This window comes from Alligator mississippiensis, chromosome 12, assembly GCF_030867095.1.
Source record: "Alligator mississippiensis isolate rAllMis1 chromosome 12, rAllMis1, whole genome shotgun sequence".
Classification (NCBI taxonomy): Eukaryota; Metazoa; Chordata; order Crocodylia; family Alligatoridae; genus Alligator; species Alligator mississippiensis.
Genome location: NC_081835.1, coordinates 37,500,628 through 37,520,878, shown reverse-complemented (window position 1 = coordinate 37,520,878; position 20,251 = coordinate 37,500,628). Strand labels below are relative to the sequence as shown.

At 45.8% G+C, this 20,251-nt stretch overlaps 1 protein-coding gene across 8 annotated transcripts in view; it reads right to left on the bottom strand.

Annotated features, from left to right (window-relative positions):
* The window catches only part of PFKFB4 (6-phosphofructo-2-kinase/fructose-2,6-biphosphatase 4), a 99,230-nt gene that overhangs the window by 33,518 nt on the left and 45,461 nt on the right, over positions 1-20,251 (bottom strand). For all 8 annotated transcript variants that reach the window (XR_009456112.1, XR_009456113.1, XM_059716056.1 and 5 more), the window contains 4 exons: positions 11,215-11,311; positions 8,224-8,290; positions 4,050-4,124; positions 1,287-1,343 (listed from right to left, as the gene is read on the bottom strand). Coding sequence is in view for 6 of the 8 variants with exons in the window: in XM_059716056.1 (XP_059572039.1) it covers positions 1,287-1,343; positions 4,050-4,124; positions 8,224-8,290; positions 11,215-11,311 (296 nt within the window). In the remaining 2 variants the exon portion in view is untranslated. The remainder of the gene's footprint in view (positions 1-1,286; positions 1,344-4,049; positions 4,125-8,223; positions 8,291-11,214; positions 11,312-20,251) is intronic.

The window sequence follows — 20,251 nt, the reverse complement described above, 5'->3', positions numbered from 1 at the left end:
GACTTGATTAAGTCTGCTCTGATGTGTGCTAATTAGCACACATTGGAGCAGAGGTCCATCGTGTATAAGTGCCCCAAATGACAGCAGTGCAACAATACATCGGTCCATATCGTATTAGCACCGATAAAAGAAATTTGACATAAAATCGGCAGTCGGCTTTTTTTCAGCTGATGTGGCTGATAATGTTACCAATAAATGCCATGTGCACGTGTGTAGCCGCAGCATGCATGGGACCAGGAGCAGAGCCTGGCAGCTTGGAGAGCAGCATCTGGCTGGTAAGTCTGGCATAAAGGGGCAGGGGGAGGAAAGGGGGGCAGGAAAGGGGGGCAGATCAAGGCTTCTGCAGTGAGGGAGAGAGTGGGGCTGGGGCAGGCACTGCCCAGCCAAGGTGGGTTGTGGGATGGAGCCGTGAGCGGCTCGTCCAGAGGGCATGGAGAGGGGGCCAAGCAGTTTCCGCCACTGTGCGCACCCCCAAGGGAGGCACAGGGGGTATGTGCCCCCCTGATCTGTGCGTGGGTTGAGGATGGGCTGCCACTGTGGGCTGGAGCCAGGGGTGGCACCAGGCTCCCCAGCAGGGGTTTGGGCTGGGGTTACAGGCAGTAGCTCCAACTCGCCACAAAATTCACTGTAGCCCCACTAGACCTCCTCCCAGCACCGCTACCAGCTCAGCCTGAGTGCAGCCCCAGCCCAACCCCTTCCAGTAAGAACCCGATACCGCCCCCAGTCCCAGCCTGCAGTGGCAACCTGCCCTCACCCCATGCACAGATCCAGGGGGCATATGCCCCCCCCCCCCCCTCCCCCCGCCCGCGCCTCCTCTAGAGGTGTGTGCAGTGGCCAGAGCTGCCCTCCCCATCCCTGCGCACCCCTGGACATGCCATTCACAGCTCCGTCCCGTGCCCCCCCTGGCTGTGCCCCTGCCCCAGTCCCACTCCCTCCCTCACCATGGGGGCCTCTATCTGGTCCCCCCCACACCTCCTTCCTTCCAATAGACTTACCAGCCAGACGCTGCTCTCCAAGCCGCTGGGCTTGCACATCGGAACAGCATCAACCAATATGGCTCGTTAATAATCGGCCATCGGTATCAGCCCAAAAAATCTTTATCAGTGCACCCCTACTAAATGAATGCCTTTAAAGGACCTTCTTATTCTAGAGCTCAGTAAGACAGTGTAAAAAGAGAAAGAAAAGGAGACCAAATGAAAGATAATGTTAAAAAATACATTTAATCACGTGGCTGATTTTTTAAAAACTGAAGACTTCAAGCAGTTTATGCAGACTCCTATACTCACCACAATGTTTGCGGCAATGACCTCTGGATCTACGCACACTGACTCAACAAAGAAAGTCTCCAAACCAAACAGGAAATCATGCAAAGGAGGAAGAAAGAAAGAATACACATAAGCATTCTGTCTAGCGATATAGACAGCGCATATAGACATACACGCTTCCCAGCAACTTGCATATTATTACATATGTAATAGTAAGTTTAGTACAGTTCAAACATTCCTACATTCATTAAGAATTCAAACATACAAAGTACTAAGTGTCCCCCAGGACCATTCAGAGTTGAGGGGCCTCTATATTTTGTGGCATCTGACTCCCTATATTTTTTCCAGAAACTCTTAAGTAATAAGATTTGTGATAAGAAAAATTTAGGTTGGCAAAGAAGCTTAAATGAAGTGGATATAGAGTCAATGTTCTTAACAGTAATTAATACCTTTGCAACAAAAGCATTTTGGGGTTAAGATCTGCTCTAAGCAATACATAAACTCTTGTATACAATAGACATGTGTTATTTTCTTTATGAAGAAGACATGGTTGTAAGCAAGAAAGATGACTGGGAAACCACTAAATGCAGAAAAAAAATCTACACAAAGGAGTGTTGGAGTGACATTGTGGCTGCGATAGTCCAGGGGCCCCCCTACATTTACAGGTAAAGGCACAACAGGATCCAATGTGTGATCCACACAATCATACCTCTTCCCATGCCAGACAAGCATGACAGGAGGCACAACTGTATGATTGTGCATTAGATCCCATGAGGCCTTATCACTGGCGCATGGGGAGCTTGGGATCATGATCCTGGGCTCTTCCTGCACTGGTTCCCACGGCTGAGAGCCCCAAACTTCACAAGGCTCAGAAAAGCAGCAGCATTCTTCCCACTAACCCCACTGTGAGCCCTGCAGCTGAAAAAGCTGCCCCCACTGTGAGCCCCACAGCCAAGGAGGTTCACAGGCAGGACAGCATTCTCCCTGCTGCAAGCCCCACAGCTGACAACACTGCCACCATTGCAAGCCTTGTTAGCTGTGGGACTGGCATTGGTTGGTGCACCCCTTAGCTGATGGAGCTCCTGGCCATAAAGGAGCACTTGGCCACACATTCAATTAACAGTGTGATTAGAATGAGCTAGTACACATTTTCTGTGGAACAACTTTGTAGCTTATTGCTTGTTTTCACAAGTCATTAACTGGTTGTATGTGTAGCTGGGACACAACTTAAGGTGTGATTAACTAAGTAATCACACCTTGAGTGTAAAGTGTAGAGGGGGCCTAGAAAATATGCAAGCAGCAAGGATTTTTGTGGATCAACTGCATGTCTAAGGCTCTACAGCTCTATGCAAGCTGTGCTGCATATTTAGAGTTGTGTGTGTTAGCCTGAGGGTTGCAAATAAATAATCCCCTGCAGATGACATTATGTTTCTTACACAAGATTAGGAAGAAAGTATTGCTGTGTAATCTGACCACTTTTCTTCATGTCTGTGTATTATCCATTGCAAATGGCAAATTTCAACATACTCCATGTTGTGGTAGTGTTGAAGTGATGGATTTTTGTGAATAAAAACCCAGAGGATGGACAACATGCAGTTAGCCCAATAAAATATAAATCACTCACGAAAATTCTACAGAAAAGCAGTTTAACAAAATAGAACACTACAAAAAGTTTTCTACTCAGTTACAACTGTGTGAACAAAATATAAAAACCTCTCACCATTTATCAAAGTTAGTGAACACAAAAGGAAGCAATCAAACCTTGTACACAACAAAATCAGTTTTAGTTTAACTACAACCAACCCTTTAACATTTATCATTAAAAGTTAGCTTAAAGCCAGTGATTCCCAGCTAAGGCGTATCCAGACAAGAGTGGACATGCAATATGTGGCATCACAGACCCACACATGCAGATGTTCCCTGTGATGCTACTTTGCAAACCCACGTCGAAAAGTAGGGTAGCACATGTAGCGGCAGCATGCACCATCCAAAACCAGAGCCTGGCCAGCCAGAGCTACACTCTGGCTGCCAGCCAGGCTTCCTGCCACAGCTGCAACCCTGGGAGGCCCCCAGGTATGGCTTGTGCTGGCCCCCATTTCCCCTACCCCACCGGGGGTAACCTGCCTTGCACTAGAGCTTGCGTGGCATGGGTGTTCCCCAGGGACAAGCAGCAGCAGCACAAGGTGTGCAGCTGCTACCTATCCCCAAGGAAACAAACGTCCATGCTCATCTGGACATGCCCCTAGGGAACAGTGACCACCTTTGAAAGGTGCTGTTAGGAAAGAGAAGATAAGTGAGATAACACAGGCTCTTGTGAAAAAGGTGAACAGAAAAGTGCAGGGTCTTTCCTTCCAGCCACTTCTCTACACATCAGTCATTGCTGGCTACTCCTCCTTCCCCAGCCCCTCTTCAAGCAGGTAAGCACTATAATAAATAAATTAGTTTTCGAAATCGGTTGCCACTCAATTCACAAAAGTTATGGAGAGGTGCTTCAAGTCAAAAAGACTGAGAACCACTGGCTTAAGCAGCACAGTCTAGGACTATCTAATAGAGCCACGGCATAAAAGAGGACTACAGTTTAACTTGGAGACCAATAAGGGAAGGAAAAGAAAACACCACACACCTTATTCTGAACTCATCAGATAAACTATACTAGAACTCTAATAGAAAATATGCTGTTAGAATATAGAACAGCTCTTTTCACAGCATAGATATAGCGTAGAGGACCAACACATATTTTTCCCAATCAGATTAATAACTTGAGCTTTCTAACTTCTGACTCACCTTATAGCCATTCTCCTCACCAAATTTGTAAATCGTTTCTCTGCGTTCTCGAGTTGTATTTGTAGCATCAAAAACCTATGACAAATTATAAAAAAATTAATATCACTGTTAAATATTGCCATCACCTAAAGACAGCACTAAACTAGGGGGAGAAAAAGTCCTTTGTAATAAGCACACCACCACCATCACCATCAGATTCCAAGCCACTGCTTAAACTAGATACCAGTCAAAGGAATTCTGAAAAAGAATTTGGTACAGTCTAATTCATTTCTAAAAAAAAAAGAAAGGGATTTTGAAAGGTACCCGACTCAACCCCCCAAATATTTGAGAACAGGTACCTCAATAATAAATCTTTAAGAAAAAAAAGTCTATAAGATGCCTGTACAGTTCTCTTGCATGTATGCCACATACCTCTCATATATTTCAATTCATGCATACACCCTGCTCTTGTTAAAATAGACAATCTTTTTCTACGTGTTTGGGTCTTTAAGGTAGTACAAGAAAGCTAAGATATAAAAGCCTTCATTACTGAATGTGATTATTTAAAAGGAAAAAAAACACAGTAAAAAAAAAAAAAGCAGCTCTAGCAGCAAAAGAAAAGTGGTGCAAATACTTAGTTTTTTATATTAGAAAAACAAAGCCAAGAGGTTTCTTATATGACTGTTCATGAATACAGTAACTGAACATATGCACATTATATGCCCTGTATGACAGGAGAGTAAATATAAAACTCCTTCAGCCAGCCATATTTGAAGCCTAGTTGAGCCAGGTTTCATGATTGTTGATACTTTACACTGCATTTAGCTACTTTTTTTTTCTAAACTGGAGCACAGAAGGTTAAAAGTTTTTTAACTAGCATTTCTGTTTCAAAACTTTGCACAACGGGACAAAAACATTCTCTGTACCATTTTATTTTACTTCTCTCAATTCTGAATACCGAGGAGGAAAGATTATGAATGCACTGGCAATGGAACACTGTGTACTGGAGGGGGAGGTGCATTCTGAGTGTGAGAGATTTGAGAGAGAAATTCTTTCTTTATTTATACCTTATAGATCAGCAAAGATTTATAATGGCAGTAATAACTTACTATAACGTCAGTCAACATAAACATCTACAGATACCTGCACTCTAGGCTCAGAGACTGAATATTGTAATTAATTTGCTTTACATATTTAGGTATTCACATATAATGGGAAAAAATGTGTTGGAAGATAAACATGCACCTTAATTTATACTCCACTATTATGTTAGTCCAAACAGCAAGTATACAGTAGAGTATAGCAAATTAACTGAGAACAGAAACTGTCCAAAACTTGAAAGTCAGACTTGTAAAACAGGCATTTACTTATGAGCTGGCATTTCATTAATAAATACCCATAAGCATTCTAACAGATTATGGAAGATGCATCAAGCCCCAGAGTATGGCTAAGTATAGTAAACTGCTCATCTAAGTAACTCATTAAGACCCCCTGGCAGACATTCAGCTAAAGGCACCATGGGATCCGATGTGTGATCCTAACCACCATGCTTCCTGCCATGTTGCACATACATGGCAAGAGGTGCAATTGTGGGATCTGGGATCAGACCCCCATCACACCATATTGCCATTACAGGGAGAGCCTGGGATCATGATCCTGATCTTCCCCTAAAACCACAATTATGGAAATAGTCAACTGATCCCTGCTCCCAACTCTAGGAACATATCAGTCAAGGGCTCTGATGCATCCCTGAAGCTGGGAGCACAGATTAGATGATTACCACACCCAGCCTCCAGGACACGTGGGAGCTCTTAACTACCATGGAAGCAGCAGCTGATCTGGGCTCCCAGTTTCCAGGGCCAGCAAATCCCTTGACTCTGCTGTGCAGCAGACTGGGGGCACAGATCAAGCAATCTGTGCTGCCACCCTCTGGGGTGTAACTGGAGTCAAGGTCTCCTCTACACCCTGGAGGCTGGGAGCAGCAGTCAGCTGATCAGTACTCCCAGCCCCAGGGGCACATCAGAGTCAAGGGATCCCATGTGCTCTCAAAGAAGAGCCTCAATCAGCCTGGCCACATACAATTTAAGGTCTGATGGAACCAGCCACAAAGTTATTACACGTATTTTGTGTAACTTATTTCTTGTTTTATCATGCCATTAATGTGTGGCCAGGTTACTACTTAAGACAGGGGTGGGCAAAATACAGCTCACGGGGGCCTGTGAAGCCATTCTATCTGGTCCGTGGGACCCCTAAAAATGTAGAAAATTAGTATTTCTCTGTTCTTGGTTCCTGTCAAAAATGTCAGGAACCAAGGGCAGTTGGACCCAGGGGAAGCTCCAACAACATCAGGGCCGCCTGGCCCCACCTCCCCAGCCAGAAGCCCCTGCCCAGGCTTCTGGCCTGGGAGCATGTGGCTGTCCCGTGTTGGAACTGCAGGTAAGTGGGGGGGGAAAGGGCAGGGGGGACCCTGGGCAAGGAAGGAGAGCGGGGGGTGGGAGAAGCGGCTCCTCCCACGCCCCAGGGCCGGTGCCCTGTGCTGCAGCTGCTTGCAGCCCATGTGGGGCTGCCTGTGCCTGCTCCAGGCAGCCCTGCAGGCTGCAAGCAGAGCGCCAGCCATGGGGCAGGGGAGGGGCTACTTTCCCTCCCACGCTCAGCTTTTCCCTGGGCTCCTTCCCTGCACGTAGAAAAGTGGCCTCTTGCCCCCAGGTTGGCAGTGGGGCTGGGTGACAAGCTGGTGCTGAGCGTGGGGAAAAGTGGCCCTTTGCTTGCCCTGTGGCCAGTGCCCCATGCTGCAGCCACCAGACATCCCCCACAAGGGCTGCGAGCAGCTGCAGCAAGGAGCACCAGCCATGGGGTGGGTGAGGGGATGCTTTTCCCTGCGCTCAGCACCAGCTTCTTCCCTGCTGGCAACATGGGGTTGGGGCTGTGCACTACCCCCTGCCTGTACCACAGGGCTGGGGGGCACTGGGTGTGAGTGGGCAGGGAGCCAGTGGGAACATGGGGCCTGCACCAGTGCCCTGGGGCCAGTGCTAGCAGGGCCCAGAGCAGGTTGGCAAGAGCATGGGGTCCCAGCCAGCAGGGGCTCTATAGTGCCGGGCCAGCTCCCCCTCTCCCTGCTGGTGCACCCCAGCCCAGTTCCACAGACCTCTGCCAGCCTGCGCCCTGCTTTGGGCCCCATTGGTGCTGGCCCTGGGACATTGGTCCCAAGATGGTGACTAGGGGGCAGGGCAACTGTCAAGGGGCGGGGCTACTCATGCAGCCCTCCACAGCCTGCCAAAACTGGGTAAGCGGACCTCCACCCAAAATAATTGCCCACCCCCAACTTAAGATGTGATTAACTAGTTAATCACATCTTAAGTGCAATGTCTGCCAGGGGCCTAAAATACAGAGTGAAAACTGCACCCGTAAACACAAGCTCTAAAATAAAGTTCAAATTAGGCACAGAAACTTAAATGCCCAGAGGGAACAGAATTAAAGTGTCATTTGATAAAGGACTAATGTTTCACATCCTTCAGCATTACAGGAACAGGGACACTCAACAACCACATTTAACACAAACAACTCAGTTGTGAAGAACCACACCAGAATGTTAGTGGAAAGTACTGTAGGCTGGAGCCTTATGCTTTTAATTTTTCACTCATGGTTATCATAATTTTAATTCAACATATACATAAACTGTCACTGACTAGAACTGACAGCTAAATTGAAAATATTTATGTGAAACACCAAATGACATACTGAGTATGCCTCACTGAATTTTACTCTCACAAATGAAAAAAGGTTCTCAGCAATTCTATTTCCTTCCTTCCTCTTCCTCACGGGATTTTTTAGAATGTCATTAACACGAGTATCAAAGAAGATTTTTTAAACAAACCTTTAATTTTCTCTTAAAATTTGGATTAGGTTACAAAAAAAGATTTGGATACGTCTACATCATTAACAACTTGCATGCAGGCAACAGCCTGTTAACAAAAAAAAAATAGGACAGACACCTTTTCTTAGCACCATCAGAAACTGGTTGATGTTGGAATTCACTTAGATATTTCCAAAGGGGGCTGTTCCAGATATACGTATCATGAAACTATAAGGTTTTCCTTCACATAAAAACCACCACAGCGGTAAGATAAGTCCATTTTACATTTACAAAGAAAACTTAAGACAATTCTTATCACGTGTAGGTGGGGAGAAAACTCACAGCTACATGTCCATTTTCTTCACTGAGGTACTTTTGGACATCATTCAGCGCTGTTAAGGCACACTGTCTTAAAGGAAAAAAAGATCATTCAAGTCACATAACACTTTAAACTGATTTATAATTATATGTAGCACTCACATCACTCTTAGCTTGGTCAAAGTACAATGGAAACATTCATCAGCCAGCTATATGAGCCTAATAACTAAGTCCTAGTCCTACTTTACAGGAGAAGAATTGGCAAAAAATGGTGAACTGACTCGCAAGGCAATAGGTCATGGTAATACAACATTATCTAAAAACAAACAAAAACTGAAAGACAGAACCTTTCAGGCAACTCAACATATTATACAATATCAACACATAACGTGTAGTATCTTCTACTGCCCAGTCTGCAATCCTGAAAGAACTTTCAATGATCCAGAACCATATAATAAAACCACCACTTGCAATGAAACGTTCTTACTTGATTCATGGGCAGTTGATTCTAAATTTACCTTTCTAGTAAGAAATATGTTATCTTCACTACTTTGAATTGTAACCTTATTTTCTTAAAATGAATGAGTGCTGAAACCAGAATATCTATACATATTTCTCTACTTTTTCTGTTTTGGATTTCTATACTAAGGTTTCTTGTGGTTACTTTCTTGTTTTCATTGTACAACCCCCACTTAGTCTTAAATTTACCTTTGTATATTCTTTTACATGGAAAATCAATTCACCACTACAACAGACTCACTAAGACAATATAAAAGAGATGGCTAGAAATTTTAACACATTTCAGTTAAAACTAATGAAAAATACTCATGAAAGTTCCCTACTCTTTTTTTTCTTTTTAATAACTCTAGTAATGAATTTCAAATTAAGATATCTAGTCCCTAAATAGTCTCAGGATGTCTGTCTGCTCTTTGTGAAGGGAAACATGCATCCACCAATAAGTGAACCACACCCATATTTACTTCATATTAAATGTCAGTTATAATCACTTTTAATAAAAATTAAATAAAATTACATTTGGTAGTTATTACACAAGTTGCGTTTAAACCACCATTTTGCTCAGTACCCTTTACCATACCTTACTGAAATAACATACCATCTATTTTTGTTTGGGCACTGAAATGTATAGTTTTCCTAGTATAAATCCTAAAAGATAATCTTGGTAAAGGCTTTGTCATACAAGGAAGGCTTTTTATTTCGAACAAAATTATATTTACAAAAAATAGCGATTCAGTAATAGGTGTTAGGAACTTGGGTATATCAATCAGGTCTTCACTAACCAAAACATATCTCCTCTTTGGTCACAACAACATGGCAGATTTAATCGTATGGTTTATCTGGTACCATGATCCCAACCATATAACCTAACAAATGCTATGGCGATGCATTAAGCTTAATTTTAACTCTAAGCAAAAGATAGAGATTTCTGGGATTCATTAAATCCATTTTCTATTTTGTGTCAATAATATCTAAGGCGGTAGTTCTCAACTGAGGTCCAGCAAGAACCTGCCAGAAATGCCATGACACTAGCACAGGGTGAAACTGCCCCAAATGCTTCTGTCTTCAGGAGCCATGTCACAGCCAAACTGAGAATCTGCTGCACCAGAAAGCCACATCTGTCTGCATTACAGGATGCAGACAGCCATGCTGATTCTGCTGCAATTCTTCCTGGTTCAGTTCCAACGTGCCTCCTGAAAATGGAGGCACATGAGGCAGTTCTACCTGGTGGCATTGCATCCAACTCCATACTGCTGCCACTATGGGGTAAAATTTCCCCACATATGCCCATTTTTCAGGAGGTGCACTGGAGCCAAACCAGGAAGGGGTGCAGAAAAATTGGTGTACCTGCCTGCATAATGGAATGAAGGCATCATGTCTTTCTTCTGCAGCCATTTCTCAGTTTGACTCCACAATGTCTCCTGAAAAAGTGCGCGGGACAGTTCCACCTGCCCTGCTTGCCTGTTTCTGGGAGACGCCACGAAGGATCAAACCCAGCAGAGTCGTGGCAAGTGCATGTGTTCCTGCCACATGTATATTTATGATATTTTCATATTAGTTTTTTTTAACGGGGTGCCATTAAATTCTGAAAAGTTTTGGAGAGATACTTTGGGTCTAAAAAGGTTGAGAACTACTGGCCTATGGGGCTCATTTACAAATTGCTCTTTTCTTAATTAATATTGCTTCGTGCAAGGAACATACAGAATCCTTAAATGAATGACTTAAGTGTGAAGGGCAAAAAAAGATGAAAGTTTCATATACAAGATTTTACATAGTAATTGTAAATTCATGGTGCTGAACAGCTCTCTCTTCCTAATACAGGGGCATAGAAAACAAGGAAGTTGACTGATGCAGTTAACCAGCAGGCTCAACTGTTTGTATGGAGGAAATAATTCTCACATATTCAGGCAACGGTAGTGTCATAGAACAAAAGAACAGTGAACCAGTTCACTTGAGGTACCCACAGGAATATTTCAAAGACACTTCAGTCTAGACGATAACAATTCTAAAATGTCAAGTAAATCTTGTACGTCTTTTCTGCTTCTTTATGGTTGGTCCAAAACATTTTTAGGACTTTTGTAAGGGCGGAAAGTGAACAGCATTTTGAACCTTGGAAAGGTCAAAATCTGTCTATTCCATTTGTATCAGAGGTCTTCTTGCAGCACCAGTGAACTGAAAGGTTAGCACTCAGTCTGCTGAAGGGCCAGAGGTGAGGAGTCAAAAATCATTCTTTTCACATTGTTTTTAAGGGCCTGAGTTTAAAGTGGATGTATTTAAATTAAAAAAAAAAAATAAAAAAATCACACAAAGTTAAGCACTCTAATTAAAGTCACTTCTCTACCCCCTCACAGATTTGCTCTTCTTGGCCTCAGATCATAATCTTAGTAATCCTACAAAGTGTTGCAGGGCATTAAAAAAATTCAAAACTTACAAAAAACTCTCAGTATACAGCAAACTTAGAATTCAGTTGTCTAGCTGGCCAAACACAGTCCAACCTACCTTCTGATTTTTAAGCCCTCTTCATTTTCTGGCAGGAAGAATTCGAAGGATTTGTATTTTTTTACCAAATCTCGACGATACTGACCAACATTAAATTCTGCAGAGAAAAGTTCATATTAGTTGGTAATAAAGATGCCTGCAGCTAATAAGCACTGAAATAAAATGTTTTATAGAATCATAGAAAATCATAAAAAATTAGGGTTGGAAGGGACCTCAGGAGGTCATCTAGTCCAAAAATGCTGCTCAAAGAAACTCAGAAATAAGTTCACCTGCAGGAATATTTGTCTAATTTACATCAAAATTAATCCTACTTCTCCATCTATTAAAAGAAAGACACATAGCTAAAGGGGAAAGTGGTGCAAAGATTCCTAGGTTTCCATAGCACCCTGGGGTACCATGAGATCCTTTCAAGGGTGCCATGGGGTGCCGCACAATGTAAACACTGTTGTGTGTGCAAACATGATTCACAAAACCCCCCAGAGATTTCAAGTAAGAATCCATAGTGTTAAAAATATTCTGACCTGCTGTAATCTTTCTGATTTTTTTCCAACAGAAAAACTGCTCTATCATTTTTCCATAGTCATATTTCCAAGGGGTGTTTTGAATCTAAAAAGGTTGAGATGGAAGATGTATCAAGCTGTCTTCAGTAGAGGTGCACCAATACATCAGTCCAATACTAATATAAAGAAAACTGGCTGTATCGGATATCGGTCTGATGGGGTTGATAATTTGGCTGATAAATGCCCATGCTGCACTGTGCACTCAGGCAGCAAGAAGCACAGCTGGCAGCGGGGAGAACTGCCTCCAGCTGATAAATCCAGTGTGGTGGAAGGGGAGGGGGGAGGAAAGAGGTGTGGGGGGGAAGGCAGATCAACACCCCCTGCAGCGAGGGAGGTGGCAGGGGCAGGCACTACCCAGGTGGGGCGGAGACAGGCCAAAGTTCATAGGGTCAGCTCCTGTTGCTGCTTGCACCCCGGGAGGGCACAGCAGGGTGGGAGAGCGTGTGTCCCCGGATCTGCATGGGGTACAGTGGGCTGCTGCTTGGGCGGCTGGGCTCAGAGCGGGTGCCGGCAACACTGGGAGGATGTTGCATCCACCCCAAATTTTACCACCGCTTTGCTCCCAATGCCACCACTGCCAGCTGTCCCCGCACAGCCCCAGCTCTTCCCAGTGTATGGGTGGAGGTGGGGCATTGAGCTGGGGCTGCACTGGGTGGCTGGTAGCACTGGGAGCGGAGCAACAGCGAAATTTGGGGTGGATGCAGCATCCTCCCAGTGCTGTTGGCACCCGCTCCAAGCCCAGCCCCTGCTGAGAAGAGCCCCACATAGCCCTGGCACATGTCCCCGTCCCCCGCTCCAGGGTGCAAGCAGCAGCAGGAGCCACCTGCCACTCCCCGCCCTGTTAGGGCAGTGCCTGCTCCTGCCCCCTCCCTCACCGCGAGGGGCGTTGATCTGCGCCCCCATCCCCTTCCACCACACCAGACTTACCAGCTGGAGGCAGCTGCATTGGAAATCATACTGGTATTGGCTGATATGCCTCCTTAAATATTGGCTATTGGTATTGGCCCCAAAAATCTCTTATCAGTGCACCTCTGGTCTTCAGGATATTCATAGGTGTCTGTATACCACACTGAAGAGTTTATCTTCTCCTTTCATTTATTTTGAAGTAAAATAGGATTTGTACAGCATTTGCCCAAAACTTCAACCATTATTTAGGAAAAAAGTTTTGATGGAATTAGTTTACTTAACTAACAAAAACCTCTGAGGGATTTTACAATAAGAACGAGTGACACACGGGTCATTCAGCCATGGCAGGTCCATGCTCTGGCAGGAAAGACCCTGGAAAAAATCATTTTCTTCTTCATTCTGCCTTCCCCAAACAAGAAGGGTGTGTATATGTTATTTGGAAGCATGTATTATGTGAGAAAGACTATTAAAAAATGCTCCAATGGGCAAAGTGCAGTGCATTTTATATACAGTGGATAGATTTTGTCGTCACTGGTCAAAGGATAATTGCATCTATCTGGGCAAAGGTCTATGCCAGCTGCAGTGTTACAGCATTGAAGATGTGGTCAGGTCATGGTGGTTGTATCACACACCCACAAGTCAACTGGTATCACATCGTTATTATGTGTACACACCTCTACTAATGAGGCACAGACTACAATTATATTAAACTGCTTTTGTATTCTGTATTTGCTACATTCATTACCTTAAGAATTCTAGATTGAAGCTAAATGATCTGTTTGAGAAACTACCGAGGCAATTAACTACTGCTAATTGTGAGACTTAGCTTCCATCCAGAAATAAAAGAAATAAATACTGAACTGTAAAGGTGCACCAATACATTGGTCTGACATCAGATCCAATATAAAGAAAATTGAGTGCATCGGAAATCAGCCTGATGTGGCTGATAATTTGGCCAATAAATGCCCGTGTATGCACACAGCCGCAGCACAGCACATAGGTGGCGAGGAGCACAGCCCAGCTGCTTGGAGAGCTGCGTGCAACTCTCCAAGTCTGGTGTGGTGGAAAGGGAAAGGGAAGGAGCATGGGGGGCCAAATCAAGGCCCCTGTGTTGAGGAAGGGAGTGGGGCTGGGACAGGCGCAGGACAGCCACCAGGGCAGGGGGCGGCTCCCACCACTGTGCACAACCTGGGAGGGCATGGGGTGGGATCTGCATGGGAAGGTGAGGGGAGGCTGCAGCTGTGGGCTGGGGCCGGGGCTGCACCTGGGGTGGATGGTGGCAGCACTGGGCAGGGGGGTTGGAGGTCTACAGAGAATTTTGGAAGAGCTGCAGCCCCTCCCGTAGCCACCTGCCCCAGGTGCAGCCTGGCCCAGCCCAAGGAAGAGCCCGGCACTGCCCCACCTTGCAGCTGCAGCCCACTCCGCCCGCACCCCGCATGGACCCAGGAGAACATGCTCCCCATGCCTTCCCGGGGTGCGCACAGCGGTAGAAGCCCTCCCCTGGACCCCCCCGACGAGCCGTAGCTCCATCCAGCACCCTGCCCCACCCTGAATGGGCAGCCCTTGCGCCAACCCCACTCCTCCCTTACTGCAGGGGCCTTGATCTGTCCCCCCCACACCTCTTCTACCACAACAGGCTTACCAGCTGCATGCAGCTCTCCCTGCTGTATTGAAAATTGGATTGGTATCGGCCGATATGCCTCCTTAAAAATAGATTCATAGATGTTAGGGTCGGAAGGGACCTCAATAGATCATCGAGTCCGAACCCCTGCATAAGCAGGAAAGAGTGCTGGGTCTAGATGACCCCAGCTAGATGCTCATCTAACCTCCTCTTGAAGACCCCCAGGGTAGGGGAGAGCACCACCTCCCTTGGGAGCCCGTTCCAGACCCTGGCCACTCGAACTGTGAAGAAGTTTTTCCTAATGTCCAATCTAAATCTGCTCTCAGTTAGCTTGTGGCCATTATTTCTTGTAACCCCCGGGGGCGCCTTGGTGAATAAATACTCACCAATTCCCTTCTGTGCCCCCGTGATGAACTTATAGGCAGCCACAAGGTCGCCTCTCAACCTTCTCTTGCGGAGGCTGAAAAGATCCAGTTTCTCTAGTCTCTCCTCGTAGGGCTTGGTTTGTAGGCCCTTAACCATAAGAGTGGCCCTTCTCTGGACCCTCTCCAGGTTATCCGCATCCCTCTTGAATTGCGGCGCCCAGAATTGCACGCAGTACTCCAACTGCGGTCTGACCAGCGCCCGATAGAGGGGAAGTATCACCTCCTTGGACCTATTCGTCATGCATCTGCTGATGCACGATAAAGTGCCATTGGCTTTTTTGATGGCTTCGTCACACTGCCGACTCATGTTCATCTTGGAGTCCCCTAGGACTCCAAGATCCCTTTCCACTTCCATGCCACCCAGCAGGTCATTCCCTAGGCTGTAGGTGTGCTGGACATTTTTCCTCCCTAGGTGCAGCACTTTGCATTTCTCCTTGTTGAACTGCATCCTGTTGTTTTCTGCCCACTTGTCCAACCTGTCCAGGTCTGCTTGCAGCTGTTCCCTGCCCTCCGGCGTGTCCACATCTCCCCATAGCTTTGTGTCATCTGCAAACTTGGACAGAGTACATTTCACTCCCTCGTCCAAGTCACTGATGAAGACATTAAAGAGTATCGGTCCAAGGACCGAGCCCTGCGGGACCCCACTGCCCACACCCTTCCAGGTTGAAACCGACCCATCCACCACGACTCTCTGGGTGCAACCCTCCAGCCAATTCGCCACCCACCGACCGGACTGTGTAGTCATCCAAGTCACAGCCTCTTAACTTGTTCACCAGTATGGGGTGGGATACTGTATCGAAAGCCTTCCTGAAGTCTAAGTATACGACATCCACCCCTCCTCCTGTGTCCAGGCGTTTCGTAACCTGGTCATAAAAAGAAACTAGATTGGTCAGGCACGATCTGCCTGCCACAAACCCGTGCTGATTTCCCCTCAGCATAATTTGTCCTGCCGGGCTCTCACAAATGTGAGCCTTGATAATTTTTTCAAAGACTTTGCCAAGGATGGAGGTGAGACTGACTGGCCTATAGTTGCCCGGGTCCTCCTTCCTCCCCTTTTTGAAAATGGGGACCACGTTAGCCCTTTTCCAGTCCTCTGGGACTTGGCCCGTACGCCATGAGCGTTCAAATATTCCCGCCAGTGGCTCTGCAATGATGTCGGCCAGTGCCTTCAGCACCCTCGGATGGAGCTCATCCGGGCCTGCCGACTTAAAGGCATCCAGTTCTTCCAAGTGACTCTGCACCATCTGAGGGCCTACGCATGGAAGTCTGGCGCCTTGCTGCTGCCTCTCTACAACCCCAGTGAGAGACTTGTCATGCCCCTCACTTAGGAACACTGAGGCAATAGGCCAATGGTATAGGCCCCCAAAATCTCTATCAGTGCACCCCTACTGAACTGTTGTTCAAACGAAAATGAAAATTTGAACTGAGTCCAATCAGCAATTGTCCTGAGAGAGTATGGTGTACATTAAGGACCACAGATTAATAAATTAACAGTAGTTTAACCTTGACAAATCACTTCTAATACTGAAGAATAAACTGGCTATTTAAAAATAAAAACAGAAGCAATTTTTAGCAACAGAATGAATGGCACTGGTATCCTGCATAGTATCATGTGAGTTTCATTAAGAACCAGTCAAGTGGTCACCATGACAGCACCAAGAATAAGAAGAAGAGGTTGAGGAATTTAGGAAGCAAAACTCCATCTCCCAACTGCTGATATCAAGGACCTGCATTTCTTCTATAATCTTCACCCCCCCCCCAAGAAAAGTTTGCTTACTCCTAGATCATATTTACCTTTACTTACAATGAGTAGCTCTCCCTGCACGGAGTACATATTTATTTTTTGAAACTGTTAAGAAATTTCAGAGTGAAAAATAATAAACCAGCCATTTATCACATAAAAATCATTCCTCAAATTAGCCTACAAGCAGCAGCTGTCAACACCTATTCAACTAAGAGAAAGTATTTTAAGAAAATTCAAGCTTCAGTGAAATTAAATTACTGCTGTCAGAACAACAAGCCATTTATTCTGACAATGAAGATGAAAACACATGGAAAAAACTTTCTAATTGCAGCAAAACAAAATAAGATTACATAGATTTATGATTTAAGAATAAAAATCCAGCAGTGCCTCAGCCAACCAGAGAGAAATTACAAAACTAAACAATACTGCAAACAAGTGTTATGCAAAAGGGATTCCCTTCTGAATATCCAGTTCAATTTAAACGTATTTTGGATCTATGATCCACCATAATAATAAGACCTTTGTTCACCTTGCTATTGCTAAGCCAGTTATTCCCCAATCATAACATTACGATGCTGACTTTAACTTTATCATCGACAGAGTTGGGTATTTGACCAGTAAAAAAAAAAAAACAAAAAACCAAAAAACCACTTGGTCAACTGACTACACAAATACTGTCAAATATTTTAATAATTAATTTATTAGAACAATGAAGAGAAATTAGGTTAGATAATTCTACCAGTTACCAAAAAAAAAAGCTGGTTAATTGTTATTGTGAAACAGTGAAATTAAATTCCAAATAACTGCAATGTATTTTTATAACTAGCAGTATTAGGTAAGTATACACATGAATGACTTTGAAGACTGAACAGTTCTTTTTCTTTTCCTTAGCTTTTATCATGAAATTTTAGAGTAAGCCCAAATAACTACAAAAGTAATTGTGTTTTGCTGTTTGCATTTGGAGACACCTGCAATCACAGCAGGTGGCCAATAGAAGCAGTTTTTTTATCTTGCTGTTTTAGGACACAGACAGAAGGGCAGCTCCTTGCTGTAATTCAGAACACTTTGCTGGAAGCCTTCTGAGTTACAATAATCCCCTGGGTCAAAGAGAAGTTCACTGTTGGGTCAAGGGGGGAGGGCAAGCTAGCTGCTGGCTGGGAGCCTGCAACCGGTTTCCCCTAGAACGGGGCCCCCCCTCCTCTGGGGGGGGAGGGGAGGGGGTCCAATCCACCTACCCCACTCTCTAGTGGCAGCTGAAAAAACCCCAGACCATATTCCCTCCACTCCCTTTCCCCCCTCCCATTCTGAAAACAGTGACAGGCTGGGAGGCAGCGCAAACATAAGTTATTGAAGACACCATGTTTTGAAATGCCTTCATCTGAACCCTCATGCAATGAAGGTTCATATATTTGCAGAATCAGGCCCTTTTAAAGCACTTTGCAGCCTTGCACTTCTGTTTGGTCATGGCTGGAGAGAGCTATCAAGGGCCAGATCACGTGAAAATTCTCACTTCTGTCTGAGCCCTTGGTTGCTCCCTCAACCACAGTGTAGTTCAGGGGCAAGCAATTACTTTGGGTGGAGGGCTGCTTAACAAGTTTTGGTGAGCTGCCAAGGGCTGCAAAGGTAGCCCTGCCCTTTGACAGGTGCCCTGCCCACTGGTCACCATCTTGGGACCAAAAGACCCGTAACCCCTGACCTTTGCCACCAGAAGTCCCTCCCCTCACCCCTAAAGTACTTTGTCCGCTCCAGACTCACCCCAGCGGAATCAGATCAGTGGGAACCCGTACCACAGCCCCACACTGGTGCAACCCACACCTACTCCAAACTCACCTGCTCACACTAAACAGTGGAGGCAGCAGCGCCAGTCAGGCAGAAACTGCTGCTCAGCGTGCGGGAAAAGCAGCCCCTCAACCTTGCCATTGCCCAGCACTCCTGCTACAACCACCTGAAACCCGTGCCCAATATGACCTGTAGCTCTGCCACCATCACCATCACCTCCGGGCTGTCTCACAGGGCAGCGGCGGCAGCACAGTGCAGCCCAGCGTGGGCTACAGGTGACTAACAGGGAGCGCTGGGCAGTGGCAATGAGGATAAGCCACTTTTTGTCTGTGCTGAGCAGCAGTTTCTGCCCTGCTGGCACTGCTGCTGCTTTTTAACATGAGCAGCCAAGTCCAGAGCAGGCACGGGGCACACCAAGTGGGGGGCTGTTCAGTGCAGGTCCCCACCAGTACTGTGGGGCTGGGGCCAGTAGTGGTGGCAGATGGAAGAAGCTGCTGCTGCCTGGTTCACCTGGAAAGGCAATCAGCCACAGAGCCACCCAAGCCCTGCTGAGTCCCCAGGGAGTGGCAGGACGCACCATGGCCGGACAGTACCTGGGCCAGGAGGGACTGAGGGACCTGCCACGGGCCCAACAAAGCCCCTCCATGGGCTGTATTTTGCCCATCCCTGGTGTAGTTCCTACAGTTCCAAGTGACTTAACAGTGGGAGATAAAGGAAGCAGGAAGAGCTCAGGAGAAAAGAGCAAGACAGGGGATACATGCTCTGGAATGTGCTAGTATGCATCCTCCCACCTGCAGGTCTGAGGGCAAGGTGTGCAATCCTCTGGCCCTTGCTAACAACAGACACTATGATGTAATAAAAAAGGTAGACCATCAGCTACACAAAGGTATTCTTAGCTTCCTGGAATATTTGATCATTTTTCACTACGGTCAAATAATAGGCAATCAACTGACATTATCTGACCCATCAACTGATTGGCTTGCCAACCTTACATCTACTGCCCAGGTCACCCGTTTATCCAGACCTCTGAATTTTAAATCTTTCCTCCAAAGAATTTGCAAACCTCCCAGCTTTTTGTTGTCTACAAATTTTGCCAGTATATTCTCTATATCCATCCAAGTCATAAAAATGTTAGACAAAACTGAACCCCAGAAAAGACCCTTGTACAATTCCACTACAGTTTCTGCCAGTTAAACATCAATCCATTTATAGTTAGTTATTATTTTATCCAAATAACCATATACCACCCTAACGACAGTTGTACCTAGCCAACACTTCTCAAGCTTAACAACACTGCTTCAGTTATAACTAGGACCCAACCCAATTCGAGGAAGCAGGCAGCTTATTTCACAGACAGATCGTGGGGCTGGCCACCACTTTCATGGGCTTGTTGCAGCAGGGCCCCCCCCCCAATATCTCCAACTGGCCAAAAGGCTGATCACTGCTGATCAGTTGAGGGCTGTCCATTGTGTGGCCCTGCCCCTCATCATTGACTGGAGAGGAGTGGAGATGCACAACATGGAAGCCATCTCAGACAATCAGGAGCAAGAGGTGGAGGCAGCAGCCATCTGCTACCTGCCCCTCTCCCCCTACTCTCACCCAGGTGGGAGGCACAGCCAGGCCACAGCAGCCAGGAGGACTGTTGGCTCCCACTGGGGAGGCAGCATTTCCCTTTTAGTCTGTGGTGTTTTTTTCTTGCCGATTTCATGGACAGTGCTTGATTTCATGATTTCTGCAAAATCTGTGAAATCACAAATGGAGTCGGTCCCTAGTAATAATAAATATGATTATCTGTTCAGGTAGAGTCTGTTCATAACACAGCTAAATACAAGGGCTTCCTAAGCTTCACTACTGCTTAGAGAGAGATTACAAGGACTAAAAATCTCCATATTGGTTAATGCAATCTAGGTATTATTTGAGAGATTTTCATTTATAAAAGAAAGCCTCGAACACAGGGCCAGCTCCAGGGATCATATCCAGCCCACAGAAGCGTGCCTTTGAC